General features: G+C 49.4%; 4 protein-coding genes across 4 annotated transcripts; 1 reads left to right on the forward strand and 3 right to left on the reverse strand.

Annotated features, from left to right (window-relative positions):
* Window positions 1–175: 175 nt before the first annotated feature.
* Window positions 176–754, reverse strand: Aud_009209 (uncharacterized protein; the record flags this gene model as incomplete). Its single annotated transcript, XM_043294069.1, has 2 exons — window positions 176–416; window positions 480–754. 2 exons carry the CDS (start codon window positions 752–754, stop codon window positions 176–178), a joined length of 516 nt encoding a protein of 171 aa, XP_043150004.1.
* Window positions 755–4,269: 3,515 nt separating this feature from the next.
* Window positions 4,270–6,056, forward strand: btgE (putative cell wall glucanase (Scw11); the record flags this gene model as incomplete). Its single annotated transcript, XM_043294070.1, has 2 exons — window positions 4,270–4,456; window positions 4,579–6,056. The coding sequence occupies 2 exons, from the start codon at window positions 4,270–4,272 to the stop codon at window positions 6,054–6,056; spliced, it is 1,665 nt and encodes a 554-aa protein (XP_043150005.1).
* Window positions 6,057–6,770: 714 nt separating this feature from the next.
* Aud_009211 (uncharacterized protein) lies at window positions 6,771–7,111 on the reverse strand (the record flags this gene model as incomplete). Its single annotated transcript, XM_043294071.1, has 2 exons — window positions 6,771–6,899; window positions 7,037–7,111. The coding sequence occupies 2 exons, from the start codon at window positions 7,109–7,111 to the stop codon at window positions 6,771–6,773; spliced, it is 204 nt and encodes a 67-aa protein (XP_043150006.1).
* A 1,863-nt stretch (window positions 7,112–8,974) lies between these two features.
* On the reverse strand, window positions 8,975–11,196 carry chs3 (putative chitin synthase activator (Chs3); the record flags this gene model as incomplete). The annotated part of the gene is made up of 2 exons (XM_043294072.1): window positions 8,975–9,288; window positions 9,339–11,196. The coding sequence occupies 2 exons, from the start codon at window positions 11,194–11,196 to the stop codon at window positions 8,975–8,977; spliced, it is 2,172 nt and encodes a 723-aa protein (XP_043150007.1).
* Between the last annotated feature and the right edge of the window lie 4,459 nt (window positions 11,197–15,655).

Here is a 15,655-nt window from a genome sequence, read left to right on the forward strand (position 1 = left end):
CATTTACTTAAGGTACATAGCATGCCATGACTGACGTACAGATTGCCTGTGGACTGATCAAAGATGATCTTCGAGGTTCTGGACTGACTTGGTGCTACCCCGCAACTAATTAAATGCCTTTTCATTATATTAAGTATCCTGTCTGTCTGTCTGCATACCTCGGATTTGCATAGATTTACTTATATGCGGCACGGAACTTAGAACGGATGTCTTTGCGTGCGGTGTCATCCAAATCCCAGAAGAATTCCTCTGTCAGAGGCTCACCAGGGACCTTTTCCCACACAAGGTATCTAACATAGCCGCCAGGAAGGAGGCCGTCCTCTCCTTGTATTCTTTCTGCGTGGCCAAGGAAGCGAGGAACAGCACTACAGCCTCCACTTTGCAAGAGTTTAAAGGTCTCCAGCTCACCACACAGCCTGCATAGCCAGTGTGTCATGATCAACGTCCTCTGTTACAGTGTTAGGAATCTGTTGGTAGACTCGCATGAACGCCATCTGCTTGGGCCCTCTGCAAGGTGGCACAGAAACTTGCCAACAGTTTGAGGAGACCCGCAGTCCATTCTGACATCGTGATCTGTCAGAGGAGCTGCCCTCTCCGAGAGTTTCTCAGTGATGACCCACGTCCGGGAGGTAGATTCAGGTGACTCGCCGTCTGAGACAGGGTCATATACTAGGTCATATGTGGTGACCGTAGTGCCTACTAGGCCGCGGAGCAATCGAGCATCGAAGCAGGTCGTTATGATATTAGGAGCCATGATCATGTGAGAATGGAAGAAGATGAAAGCATAATATTCGAACTATCTACTGAGAGAGAGAAAGAAACTATCTACAAACGAAGCCGAAGGTGAGGTGTGTGACGTGCTAGGCCTAGTATGGCGGCGTAGGAGAGAGAGTAGCTCTCACAATGATGAAAGCTGCGATGAGGAGGCTTTAGAAAAGCAATGTAGCTTGAAACCATGGGTGTTCAACTCGGGAAAGAAAGAGTGACGCATAAGTATACTGTATAATGTGATTAGATAGGTGGTCATGTGACCAGTGGCATTATTGTCTGCTCAGCCTGCTTGTGTTTGTCTCCTTTCTGTAAGCACCCCAGACATACTGCTTCTTCCGCCCTAGTTAGCGTCTGGATAACTGCTCAATAACTTATCATTCTTTTAGCTCTTTTTCTTGTCGGCCTTGCATCGTTATGCTGACGACTCCCATCTATCAATATCCAAGATTCCAAGTAGCCTGAGCAGGTTACCGCGTTGTGAGGCAGCCCCTGATCGTAAGTTGCCTTTACGCACAACCCATCAGTATTTAAGGAGCATATATTACTATCATCATCTTTGGTGTCATTCGGCTGCGGAAGGTTCAGAGATATATGGCGTATAGTCGTTTCTGTTAGAAAGGAGTAGTATATCAATATATTCTCATCAAAATCAATATGTTGTCCGGCGTTGGTCGACGGTCGGTTACCAAAATGTGTTTCCGCTCTCCACAATTGCCGAAGCTCAGGAGCCATCAACAGAATATTCGCAGTTTGACACCACCCCTGAGCTCACGAAGTAGTGTAATGCCTATTTGGGACTGGCCTACCGACTCGTAAGGGCTCTATTGAAACCTTGTCTTAGACAACGGCCCTAAGCCCGCTAGTGGACGGTATTGTGGCATTTGTCTCATATCCAAAGAGAATGATTCGTACTTAACAGATAATTTTGAGTAACTGTTCCGAATAGCAACGTGCTAGGCTGCTAATTCTCTGAGCGAAGCCACTGTTCAAAATCCACAGTCAGACGATAGTGACAAGCGCTATCAGCCCCTGAGCAGTGAGCAGTGAGCAGGCTGGTTGGTTGAGCCTTCAGGGGTAACTGAAAGGAATTGCTGGGCGTTGGATTTCTGGGGATGTCACCCCGCAGTCTCAAGAACTGTTCTGTCAAGTTAGGGATTATGATAGGTTAAGAGGTAAAAAAAGCTGTAGCCACTGTTTTTCGTAGGTGCCGCTGCCGAGCCAGTCCAGCTGGGATGCTGAATTGCGAGTCAGGGGTTGCACTTGGAGAGAACGGGGACTAAACGAGGCCACGATCGTGATATGAGATGTTATCCCTTTTATTCAAAAGCTAGCTAGCTGATCGTGCGCGTCACAACCTGGAGAACATTCAATAGTTATCTATATTCCACAATTGGCGTCTAACGAACGAGCGAATGTGACTCGGGAGATGGCATTCCTCATCTCGGTTGTCGGCGTCAGCCCGAGCCAGCTTTGGACCCGACACATCGCTGAGATTTGCTACGGACACTGCACCCTGTGTATGGAGACTAGCGAGTACAGACTATCGGGGACCAGACCCGAGTCTGGACATTGTCAGATCAAGAATATCTCTTTGAGAGCGGAAAGTACCCAGCGACTATGGGGATAGTATCCTCCAAATGTCGATCAGCGGACTGATAGTAAGACAGCTCAATAGATCGACTGGATGCCTGAATGGCGACCGTTCTAAAGCCTCGATGTTGAAGCCATTCGAGTGATAAATGCAGGAGTTCGTCCTCTTGCCAAATAGGCAACGTATGTCCGTGGCTTGGCGAGGCTCAGGTAACGCTCTCGAACCCATTGAGTTCAAAGCTCTACATCGGACAGCTTGGTCATCGCTGGTCAAGAAGCCATTAGCCTGAGGAGCTATTGTAAACTGTAGACGAAGGTGATAACGGTAGCCAAAGATAGAATCCTCATTGCTTAATTGGCCGCAAAATCAGTTCATAAGGCATCTATCCTATTTTAGATTTCTGATCTCTAGGATAGCCTACCGGCTAGATGTAGAGTAGGTACAGTGCAGAGTTTCATCTATTCATGGGTGCAGTTAATAATAACAACAGAGGTTGGTAAAATCAGTGGCTGAGTGAACTATCTATTCAACAGCACAAAAATAAATCCACACAAAAATGAGCATCCCGACTTAAATTGTGGGTGGAACATCCGGAAATTAAAGCTCACAGCAACCGCCAATTAAACTCAAGAATGTAGGATCACAGATGATCAACTATACCTATTTGGGCCTAGTACTGCATGGTAACGAGTCAAATATCCACATGGCTGCATTAGCGGGGAGGAGTGCCTTGCTGTGTTTTGCCGCTGGAACCAAGCTGCCTGAAGATGAACAACTCTCTGTTCCTTCCTCCTCTTGAAAGTCAGAGTCAGATGGGATAAAATGAAGTCACCAGACAGTTGGCCAGTTATGTAAGATGAGTTGGCGAGTCTAAAAAAGAAATGCAATAAGAGTCAGATAACCTAGTCAGCATGATACCACGAACAAATTTGACAATACGGACTAACTGTACAGTGACTAGACGCAGTGGACGGAGGCTGAAACAATAACAACAACTTTTAGTACCACCAAGCACGAGTCTCCTGGCCGGACCAGCCACTGTGATCGATATTGCTTCAAAGTCCAAAGACCTCCATCGAACAATGGAGAAAATGTTCTAGATGAAAGGATCTTCACTTGCATAGAGCATACTAGATGGAGACACAAGAATAGTTGGATCTTGTTCAAGCGAAAAATCTGAATACTGACAAGGCGAAAAGTCCCTCTTTTGACCTATGACCTCCGATCTCTGATTATCGTAAGGATCAACCTGCTCTAAGCCCAAACTTGACAATGAGCCAAGCGCTGATTAGCCAGTTTCGACTCTAATTTCTTGCTGTTGTCAATTGTTTTGTGCTGCTCTCCCCCACCCCTGACAAACTATCCGAGCCGTGCGGGCTACCACTGGTCACCTCCCTCTGGAATACCCTGCAACGCCCCCCTCTATAGCTACCAATCAACATGATGCGGTGCCTGACTATGTCCAATGTAGTCTAACAGATCAGAGTAGTGCCTTACACCGCTGCTGCTGCGCTGTGCACTAAGGTAGGCTAATTTCCTTCGACTTCCCCTTTTGGGGTGCTAGTCTCGGGTCCAGAACTAACGTACGTAGTATCTCTCTCTCTGTCTCTCGCTCTGTGCCGGGACTCCAGGGGGTTTCCCCCGGCCACGATCACATCGAGTGGGCTTTTGGCTTTTCTACCACCCGTTGGCCGCCCCTACTCGCCTCTTTTCTCCTTCTCTTTTCCCTTCTTCCTTCTCTTCTTCTTCTCTCCTATTCTATCCCGACACTTCCTCAAGTCTCTTCATCTCAAGAAAAGAAAAGAGGCCACCGCGCCCCTCCTTTACAAGCGCTTTATTCACTACCGCTTCACTCGTTCAGCGGGCATTCCTTGAAAATCTGCAATATCTTTACATTCTTATTCACCATGAGGGGTGCTATTCTGGCCACCGCGGCCGCCATCGCGGGCACCGCCATGGCCGATGTCGCGCACATGCGTCGTCACGGCCACGATTCTTTCCACCAGCGTCGTGCTCTGTCTCAGCCTGTCCCCGAAGCTGATGCTACCTGCGGCTGCACCACCGAAGTCGTCACTGTCTGGGGCTCCCCTACCCGTAAGTATCCCTGAAGTTGCGACCGAAATCTGATCGGAACTGGTGTTTGATATGACTCGACGCTTGGTTGATCATGTCAAAAGGATACAGCACTTACCAAGAGCCACTGCTAACGTAAATAGTGATCCCCGTTGCGACTCCCACTCCCAGCACCGTCACTTCCGAGGCTGTCACCACTTTGCACTCGACCAGCACCAGCACCGTGACTGTTGTTGTCAGTCCCTCCAGTTCCGCGGCCAGCTCGGCCCCTGCTACCCCTAAGGTCCCTCTGCCCACTCCCGGCGTCACCACCTTCCCCTCGACTGGTGTCTTCACCATTCCCGCCACCACTTTGACCGTGACCGACACAACCACCGTGTGCGGAGCTACCACCACCGAGCTGCCCAGCGGTACTCAGACCTACGGTGGTGTCACCACTGTGGTTAAGACCTCGACCACCGTTGTCTGCCCCTACGCCACCGTTGAGCCCTCTGGCACCACCGTGACCAGCGTGATCAAAACCACCACCTACGTCTGCCCCACTCCTGGCACCTACACCATTGCCCCCACCACCACCTACGTCCCTACCAGCACCGTCGTTGTCTACCCTACTCCCGCCGTTATCACTCCTGGTACCTACACTCAGCCTGAGCAGACTGTGACCGTCACCCGTACCGACTACACTTATGTCTGCCCCTTCACCGGCCAGAACGAGCCCACCTCTGCTCCTGCTGCCCCTAGCACCACTGCCGTTCCTGCCACCACCACCGCTGTGCCCTCCACCAGCGTTGCTGCCCCCTCCAGCTCCAGCAGCGCTCCTGCTTCCACCGGTGCTGTCAGCGGCCAGATGGGTATGACCTACACTCCTTACACCAAGGGTGGTGAGTGCAAGGACAAGGCCTCCGTCCTCTCCGAGGTCGCCAACCTCAAGAGCAAGGGTTTCTCCCACGTCCGTGTCTACTCGGTCGACTGCAACAGCTTGGAGTACATTGGTGAGGCCGCCCGGACTTCTGGTCTCCAGATGATCCTTGGTGTCTTCATCACCAGCACTGGTGTCTCCGGTGCACAGGACCAGGTTACCTCTATCTCCAAGTGGGCCCAGTGGGATCTCGTCAGCCTGATTGTTATCGGTAACGAGGCTATCCAAAACGGCTACTGCGACGCTTCCACCCTTGCTGGCTTCATCGCCTCTGCCAAGTCCTCCTTCCAGGCGGCCGGCTACAGTGGCAAGGTCACTACCACCGAGCCCATCAACGTCTGGCAGGCCTCTGGCTCCGCTCTGTGCGGTGTTGTCGACATCATTGGTGCCAACATCCACCCCTTCTTCAACGCCGATGTCTCTGCCGACCAGGCCGGCAAGTTCGTTGCTCAGGAAATCAAGGTCCTTGAGGGCATCTGCCCTGGCAAGGATGTTATCAACCTGGAGACTGGCTGGCCTCACTCTGGTAACGCCAACGGCAAGGCTGTTCCCGGTCCCTCCGAGCAGGCTATCGCCATCAAGTCCATTGCCGAGGAAGTCGGCTCCAAGTCTGTCTTCTTCTCCTACTTTGATGACCTATGGAAGGAGCCTGGCCAGTTCGGTGTCGAGCAATATTGGGGTTGCTTCGATACCTTCAACTAAGCGCGGGTTGAGCTTGCGTTTTGAGAGAATCTAGGGAGGTTTGGAGTTATTCTCAATTTTCTGTCGGCCCAGGATATATCCTTTCATTTTTTTGTGTGTTCAACGACAGTTCCCACCTTATACCATTCTCAGTGTACCTCCAAATTCCCATAGTAGATATAACTTTTTATTCATGTCTACCGCCTGGGCCGAATCGACTGTTTTCCTTGTGTATTCTCTTGTATATGCAATTTCATACTGATTGTAACTGCCTGTTCAATCTCGTAACTGTAGCCGCGATCATTCATACCCATCCGCATGAGTGTTCCAGTATCTGGTGATTTAAGCGGTCTCAGGGAAAGTAGAATACGACTATCATTAGTGCCTATCTATATGTCGGCCTCAAGCCAATTTTGCGTTCCATTCCTCTCTATCTTATCGTCCGCCCGTCTCCGCCCTCGTAAACAAAAGTAACAGCGGTATGACACTGCATTATCGACAAGATTAATCTACAAGTACAAGAAGCGGGGAACCCATATCCGCCGCCTGGTTGTCATCGATCGACTCAAAACACTATCCATCCATGGTCTTCAACCTCTAGTAGCGACTCGCACTCACGAATAGAACCGCACCCTCTGCGCTTATCCTTCACGATCACATTCTGATTCTGCGAGATGAAAAAGAACGAGGCTGTTGGCAAACAGGTTGCTAATTCGGTTCCGGTTTCATCAGTTTTCATCCTGGCGATGCCGACGACGCACGAGGCAGAGAGAGGGACTTGGGACTTACCGCGCCCGGGGCACAGACGAGAGGGACACAGCAGTCGTAGGCGTTTACTGTCGCGTTACCGCAGGGGAAGCCGACCTTTATTTAAGGAGTTAGTTAGCTTGCGTGCACAGCCGTTCGCAATTGATCCAAGCTCCGTGGCAGAGCAAGAGGATGGGGATGAGTATGAGTATGGGCAGGGAGAGGGGAGGTATGTGAGTGGACTTAGTACTTACGCCGGAGCAGGACTTCTCGGCGGAAGGCAGCGCCATGGCGGCGGAGAGGAGGAGGGCGAGCGAGAGGAGACGCATTTTGGATTTTTGCGAATGTTTTGAAGTATGAAAGCGGTATCGATGACGGGTACGTAGATTCTCGGTAAAAGTGTGGATGATCGTGGTGGTGGTCGTGGTGGTGGTTGTGGAATCTGTGTTGCGTGACTTGTCAGATCGGTATCCCTTGATAGCTTTTACCAACGGTGGTTGTGATTAAAGTATCTTCTTTGCGCCCCTTGTAAGACTAATTGCTACCTAGCAGGCTGGCTGCTGGCAGCGTGTGAAGGGGCTGGAAGGGAGTATTTTATGACAGGGTCCATGTACGTACCTGAACTGAACGAATTCGATGGACGCACGAGTCTACAGAGCTCTCTACAGCAGTCGACTGTCCGAAAGTAGAAGTCAGGATGCAGGAACGTGGGAGGCTGAGCAGAGCAGCAGGTTATGTACCTTTCTGCCACACTGAATGAAAATCAGGAGGTCGGGTTGGTGGGACAATGAGCCTGCCTAAGCTACCTTCCTTACTCCGTAGAGGAGCCAGCCTAGGCTGTCTCTGACGCTGACTCTCGCCCTGTCCTCTGTATTTTTGGAAGCGACGCAGCAACCTGAAACACAATCGGCGGGATCAGCTATCGCGCTGTTGATCAGTGATCATTGATCTGCAGTCCGGTGTCCGTACACCTTGTTATTGGACGATGGGGCGCTGGTTGTGGGTAATGTGTACTACATTGAGCTGCCGATGACATGAGATGGATACTGGGTTCTCCATACCAAGAATGAGTGGCAGGAGTAGTGTATGTCCAGGGGAAATCATGTTAGCCTGGAGGTTGGATTATATTACTCCATGGCTGGTGATATACCTGGATCCGCTCTGTTGCCTGGACTTATTGGCCATTACCCACAGCGTGCACTTGCTTTGATGCAGGCACAATGATGGCAGGGGCGGCGGCTCGATGTACCGGGGAAGGATCTGATTCGCGTGTACAAGACGATCAGGTAGTCTAGACATTCTGCATTGCGGATGGTGATTTCTTTGTACATCAGTTTAGCTGAGTAGATGGTGCAGAATAGCACCATATACAATGATGGCTGTATAAACTTGCCACACCACAAACTACGATCAATGCATCTTCATGTAAGAAACACGCCACGGTCATAACAGAGTCATTGAGAGGGTACTCACGAGGTCCCACAGCATGTTCACCATGACATCACGACAGGTACTGGTACTGACCAGGACTACTGAATGTCCACAATACTCCAGCGCGTCACCTACACTACGTATAGCTCCAAGAGAATGGTGCACCGACAATTCCCAAATTAGCATTGCATATCTCTGATACCGGCCTAACGAACATCTCAAAGACCTCCAGGTTTATGACTTGTTGAATGGTTCAACAAAGTAATCAAGAAGATTCACGCGCAATTTTCAAACGCCCAATGAAACCCGCTAATGAACTGTATAGCATTGCCGTACGCCGAAAAATCAAGCATCAGCGATGGATGAGAGAAAGTAAAGAGATTGATGGCGACCAGATGCTTGCAAGAGATATAGAATGATGGTAAGGCTCATCCTCTACTGAAAGTCTCAAGGATGGCTCGTTGTACACGAATGACCAATGACGGATTGGATGCAATGTTTGTTCGAGTTCCATAAATGGGTGGTTCAAACAAGTGTCCGGCTGCCAGAGCAGAAAAAAGGGAAATCCCCACAACATAGCCGTATCGAGGCGCGCTAAACGCTGTAACCCTTGCCAGAACGTCAGGCGGCAGTCAGGGTCGATGAAATGTGTATGTAGAATCCGCATTATGTATTAATCCCATAGTGATATGGAGCATATAAACGTTTGAGAATGGACCGATGGATTAAGGCTTGTCATGAATACTGATCGTCATGCTTTCTTAGAAAATAGTGAACCGTTTAGATTTGCCAGACTTTCCGGCATCTGTTCCATGGATTAGATTAGCTCGAGACAGCACGAATTGGTAGTTGAACGCACCTAGAGATTTCTGATTCTCTTTTTGCCCTTCTTTTCCACTCCGCGCAGGGCTCCTGCCCTCGGCGGCAGCTTGAATCGTGGCAATGCGATGCTTTGCGCGTTCGTCGCCCTGATCCGCCGCTCTCACATACCAGACGTTGGCCTCTAATGGATCACGACGGCAGCCAATGCCCATCTCTGTGAAGTATCCGACAGCATACTGCGCTTTCGCCAGTCCTACGCAGAAAGTTAGTAAATTAACCGGTCGAGTTCGTGTGCGCACATACCGAGTTCTGCAGCTCGCTTGGCCCACTCATAGGCCTCGCCTTCGTCCTTCTCCAGAACAGGCTCCGCGCCCACCAGGTACCAAGCGCACAAGGCCATCATCGCCAAGATATGCCCGCTTTGTGCGGCATTGGTATAGAAGTGGATGCTCAATGCAGGATCTCGAGGACAGGCCAACTTGCCATGCTCATACGCATCTCCGAGGCGATAGCTCGCCTCGGCATGGCCAAGATCCGCTGATCTGGTAAACAGCTGAGCTGCATAGGCCGGGTCAGGAAAGACGTCATCGCCGAATCCCGTTTCGTGGAGGAGACCGAGTTCGTAAGGCGCAGAGTTGTACTGGGCGTCGGAGGATTCCGCCGCTCGCTTTAACCATTTTATTCCTTCCCGATACCGTTTGCCTAGTCCCATGTCGCCCGCCAGACAGGCCTTGGCCATGCGCAGCATGGCCCCAGGATGATTCTTGGAGGCAGCTTGGCGGTAGAACTGTTGTGCTCTAGCCGCTTCTACCCTGGTTCCCCAGCCGAATTCATAACAGAGGGCGGCACGGTAGCAGGCCTCGACGTGACCGTGCTTACTCGCGGCCACGAACAGGTGGAATGCTCGGTCATAGTCTTCCTTGCCCTTGCTGAAGAGTCCGGATGCATATCCATCCGCCAAGTAGTACTGCGCGAACGGATAGCTGCGGTCGGCCAGACGTTGAAAGATCGACTTGGCTTCCTTGAGGAGACTTTCCCGAGAGATTCCCGCCCCCTTTCGGCCATACACTGCGTCCTTGCGTGATTCATGATCGTCCGGCGGCATTTCCAGCATCGCGTTGACCATAAACACAGCGAACTCATACTGTACCGCGGGGTCGTCCGTTTTCTTCACATTCGCGAGATACATATCGAAGGTCTGTTTGTGACTGAGCAAGGAGGCATTGTTGCCCACCCAGGATTTTAGATGGGAGTTGTCCAGTTGCCCGGGGGTCGGACCTGGCTGAGGATAGGAGGTGTTGAGGAGATCGACAAAAGAAAGTGGACGGACATCGGGGGACGAGGAATTCCTCGGTGAAGCGCGTGCGTGGAGGTAGGGAGAAGCACCAGGCGACAAGTTCCGACCATCGCCGCCCATTTCCGAGACGAACGAGTATGTTGAGTTTGGCCGTGGTATTCCATGCCGTCTAGCTGAGAGATGACCGTTGGAGCCGGACAGATTCTCGGCTGAAGCGGCACCAGATGGCGACTTGAGTGCGACATTGGAGTTACGATACGGTTGGTGATGATAGTGCAAGGGCTCGAAGTTCTCGGGGCGAGCCTCACTGTCCAAGCTGCCCCGGGAGGAGTTGTTCTGGCTACCACTGGGAACTGCAGGGTCTGAAGAAGGCTGGATAGAGCCATTCGTCTCATCTTTGAGCTGGTTGTCTATGACAGACCAGGAACCGCTGCTAGCCGGCGTATGCCTGGCTCTCCTCGATCCTGGGGCTGGTGGAGGGGCGTAAGAGTCTCGGCGCGGTGGAAATGCTCCATTGCTGTTCTGGGGTTTCTGCGATTGATCCTCAAGCGACATATTGGCTAAAGCAGTGGTGGGGATAGAATTCCCGACACGATCGTCGCGAGCACTTTCGAGCACCATGTTGGACGGTTGCGGCAGATTCATGTTATCGTGAATATAGACCGGCGGTACTGGAGGATATTCATTTTCAGATCGAGAGCCGGGTAATGCCTTCCGTGTAATGTGTTGTGTGGCTCGTTGTTGGGGTATCGACCTGGGGGTCGATTGACTTTGAGACGGCGAAAGCGGGGGAGATGATCGAAGATAGACCGGGGGAGGGGACGATACCGGTTGAGGGTATTCGCCTGCTACCGAGCTTGCCATTTTTTCCCTGGAAAACAGATTATGTAGCGGCAAAGACAGGAGACAGGATTCCTGTATTGCCGTCGGTTCAGAAGACTGTCAAATTGACCTGGAGCGAGGGGGTGATTGAAGATGGAGGGGGGCTTAGAGATCCGACGGCATCGAGACTTGGTCAAGCGAATGTGCGGTAATTGTGAAAGAGGGTTGGACTTGTGATTGCGTACAATATGGCGCAAATTGCGGTTATAGCGACCGAGTCAAGATCTGTACTGTGCCCTGGGGATGAAGCCAGGATCGTGGAGAAGTAAAGGGTCGACTAGAGGGGACTCGGGGTTGGGTCCACTGCCTCGCAGTAGTAGTAAATACTCCGACCCTGTCAACAGTAGGGAGAGGATGGATGGTTGGATTTCCGTATACTTGTCTCAGGGGATACAGCGGGGATGAGGTGAAGATGCAAATCTGAAGGGTGTAGTCTAGAGTTGAAGCCAGAAAACCTAGCAAAAATCTCAATTGCGTGACTGAGCGAAGGAATCTCTACTTTTTTTGGAGAAGAGAAGACGCTCAGAGAGATGCACCAAGTGGGCGAATATGAAGAGTCCAACTCCATAAATGGCTCTAGTCCGATCATTAGCTGCTACTTTAGACCGGTTCCGCCCCCGTATTGATCTGGGTATTGCTTTTACCAGTGGGCGGTACCTACCTTGGGCAGACAGAAGTAGTATTATTTGGTTCAAAGAAAGCAGCAGAAAAGCGTCCTAAAATCCCCACCTGAGCACACTGAAAATGGTCATGTGGGATTGTGGTATTTTCCTCACTCTCTAATCTTCAGCTTGTCTTCCTCCTTCTATCATCTTCTTTCTCATCTTGGCTTGGCTGGAAACTGGTGCAAAAACCAGTGGACTCATTAAATATCCCAGAATCATCTGAAAGCTAGTTTTGTTTCTGGATTAAGTCTGAGACTTATTGTTTGAAAGGGATAACAGTAATATTTACTTATTGTTACAGAGCGCTCAGAGCCTTAAGACTAGATCGAAATGCAAATATTCATCCGTCGCTTACTGATTACGGAGAACATAAGCCTGAATCCCGAAGATTTTAGGCTACAGAGGCAAAAATAGTATCGGTTGAAAATCTGTATGATATACTGATATTACTCAGAGTAGTTCTTTAGATGAGTAGTGACATAGCAATAATGTCCTTCCAAGAAAAAGACAGCTGTCTCTGGTGGCAGTGGCTCCGTATGGAGTATGCCGTGCCGAGTGGAGGTAATTCTATGAAGTCAATGATTATCACAGATCAGCCAATAGTGTTGAAGCGTCTGGACATCCGCCCAACTAGGCAACTAAGGGGCCTTCCATGGTTTCATTTGTTGTATCTGAAGGCACTCAGGGTATGATGAAACAGCAACGTCAAAGGTTGCACAGAGTTACACGCTTGAGAGTACATGTTTTTGATCTTGATTTATCTGCAGGTTACAACACTTTAGAATAACAAGGGATGATGGATCCCCATGCGCAATGCCGATCTTGACGGTCGCATTAATCAAGGTATTCACATAAGAACAACTGGAGATCTATCTGGTGAAAAGGGACAAACTTAGAATACAAGGAAGATGGTCGTAAAAAGTGAACCCAGACAACTCGCTAGAATGCGGCTCATCAGTCCATACTCAAATCAAAATATAAAAAACAGCCTGCTGCGTGGAGCTTGCACAATGACGATGCTCCAATCCTTGCCAAGTCCTTCCGCATACAACAGCCAAGTCCTTCCGCATACAACATTCGCGGAGCAGCTTAGACGTTTAATGATCCTGGTCTGGATTCCTCATTTCCACCCATTTTGAATTCAAAGTCAAAAAGATCTAGCGGATATACGGTTCAGAAATACTCCCGCGCAGCGAGGCTCTCTCACTTCTTCCCTGAGCACAAGCTGCAAAAATTACTGGGACGGTGAGGTGGAATTACACTTCCTCACCGTACCCTCAGCCGCTTCGTATTTCAGCCTCAGCCTTCTCATCTCCTACACTTTGGCGTAAGAGGACCCTCCAGGCATCCTTAACGGAAACGACATTATTGGTCTCAGCATCGCTTAAAAGTTCCTAAAGTGATCTATTCCGATGATGTGTCTCTGGCAGATGAAGGACCAAAGTCGGAGAAAATGATAACTAAAGGTACTAGAGAGACCTGCAGTATATGATAGTCAATTTGCTCCCCTACATATCAATGCATTGCCGTCTAATTGTACAGCGTAAGTATGGAAAATAGCACTGCAGATTTCATGATCAGTATCATATATATGGCATCGGACTCTCCGCGTTGTGTCGGGTTCGCAGTGCTGGACCAACGGAGTTCCCCTCAATCGGTATTCCGAAGGCATTGAGCAATGCGAACGTCGAGCAGTCGTGAGGATCTGTATTGCAAGTGCCATCATTCAAGTTCCTGAGAGCCAGACTTGCTAGTGGTGAGTAGGGGTCGAGTCAATCGATCTCATGGCACTACTAAGTCCTAACGACTGCAGGATCAATAGTTCACTTACTTGTTAAGAACTTGGGATCGATATTCTGCATATGAGCTCTTTACAGGGCTTATGCACATATGGATCATATTATGATATGCTTCGTTGAAACCATGAGAACCCTCGCTGCTTGGTTCAGACTTAAGTCTTGGCAATTAACAAAGAGAGGAGATAGCTAGTTATTTGGAGTAGACTAGACATCACAGAAAATCCAGACAACTGAAATGTTCAGTCTGTGGAAACAAATCCATCATTTGTAAGGTTCAAGCTCTAGCACCGCCACACGGCCCCTGAACTAGGCGTAGATAGCAGGAAGCGGTTTTCAGAAAGTCGTATACGGTCTTGCTCTTCCTATGGAGATGCACTTCTGGTGGCTGAACGGTATCTAGGCTTTACCTATTGGAGGCACCATTAGTCACATAGCAGATTAATTCTGCGCTCATCACACATGAATAGCAACACATGGATAGCATGTAATGTTTAATAATCAACCAAGTCAAGTTCTTGATGGGGCGATGGATAATCTCGCGAATACAACAACACATTGGCATGGTTCGGAGCCCAGGCCGAGTCATCGGGTCAGCCGGATATTAAAGACATGCAGCCGAGACATTTTAGGTCAACGGGTGGTTACCTACACAGCTACATGTACTCTGTATATGTGAAAAGGAATCTATTGTATCTCTTATTCAGTGCGTGGACATGTATAATAAGGATTTCCTCCTTGGATTGCATTGAAAAATTTGTCCGCCAGCTTTGACAAAATTATGTGACAAGTGGTTTCTTAGCATATCTGACCCAACAAGCTCAGGCTGGGCTGTTCTAAGTTTTAACTTTGTGCTGTATCTGAAAATAGAATACTCCCGCTGAGGTGGCTAAGATGCACCAGTAGTATGTAGTCCAGTACAATTTTACATGCATAAGTCCAATGTCTCAGACAACATGGCTGACGGATGGAGTATTGATGTTGTCTTCTTCCAATACTTTCTGTGCGTGCTGGAGCATGTCTCAGCAATGAACTACAGAGATAAAATGCATCTTCAGCAAAGGTCCAGGACCAACTCCGTACGTACTCGACTCTGCGGAGTGGTGACCCTTGGAAACTTCAATTTTAGATCATTTGAGGAGTAAGGACCAGGGAAACTCAAAAAGGCTGGGCTTTGTATGATTGGCTTATCATCTTCAAGCTTTCCCATATATGGCTAGATTGTATTTCTTCCAATGATATAACCAATAAGCGCTATTGTAAGTCGACCCTTAGCAGACCATTGGACTCACTAATTCTAAAAGAGGCTTAGTAATATTAGATTGCCCCTAGCGACAGAGCACATGGCTCTTATTTGTGTACAATAATTGGAGAAGCCTGCTAAGGTCGCAGCACTACCGCCTCTAGCCCGGTGTCCTAGATACAGTAGTATGTACTAGGTAGACTCTAGCATGACTTTTATGATCATTTTATGACAGTTCATTTCGCTAAATCTTCTGATTGACTGCAGGTGAAAGACGCTTGCTCGGGGTCTTGGATAATGATAATATAACGCAGGCCGCAATTTCAAGATGATTTCGTGAGGCCTGTTGAGTAAGCACGCAAGGGAGAATATCTATTGCAGTATTGATTGTACGGAACATAAAACAGTCGTATACTCACAAATGAAAGCGCTTCACCTTGTGAAAAATACTTTTAAGGTTGCTCCAGTTCCAAGGGTACCTACTCCCAGTTTCCTAGAGGTAGTGTATGGTGTAAGTCCTCTCCGTCGTAGTGGTTGGCCGTATTTTTCTTTACCCCTTCTTGGTCTGGCCAGCCTGCTCCGCATCGCACCATCTTCGGTCGCCTGCCATCGCTGTCTTTCCATGGCCCAACCGTCCAAACCTCTCCAGTAATCTCTTTTCAACACGGGGCGCTTTCTTCCCAAATTTCCGCTTCGTTCTTTTCGTTGCATGCTCCCATCTTCGCTCTCGATTGCGA

The sequence above is a fragment of the Aspergillus udagawae genome, assembly GCF_001078395.1.
Source record: "Aspergillus udagawae IFM 46973 DNA, scaffold_7, whole genome shotgun sequence".
Lineage (NCBI taxonomy): Eukaryota > Fungi > Ascomycota > Eurotiomycetes > Eurotiales > Aspergillaceae > Aspergillus > Aspergillus udagawae.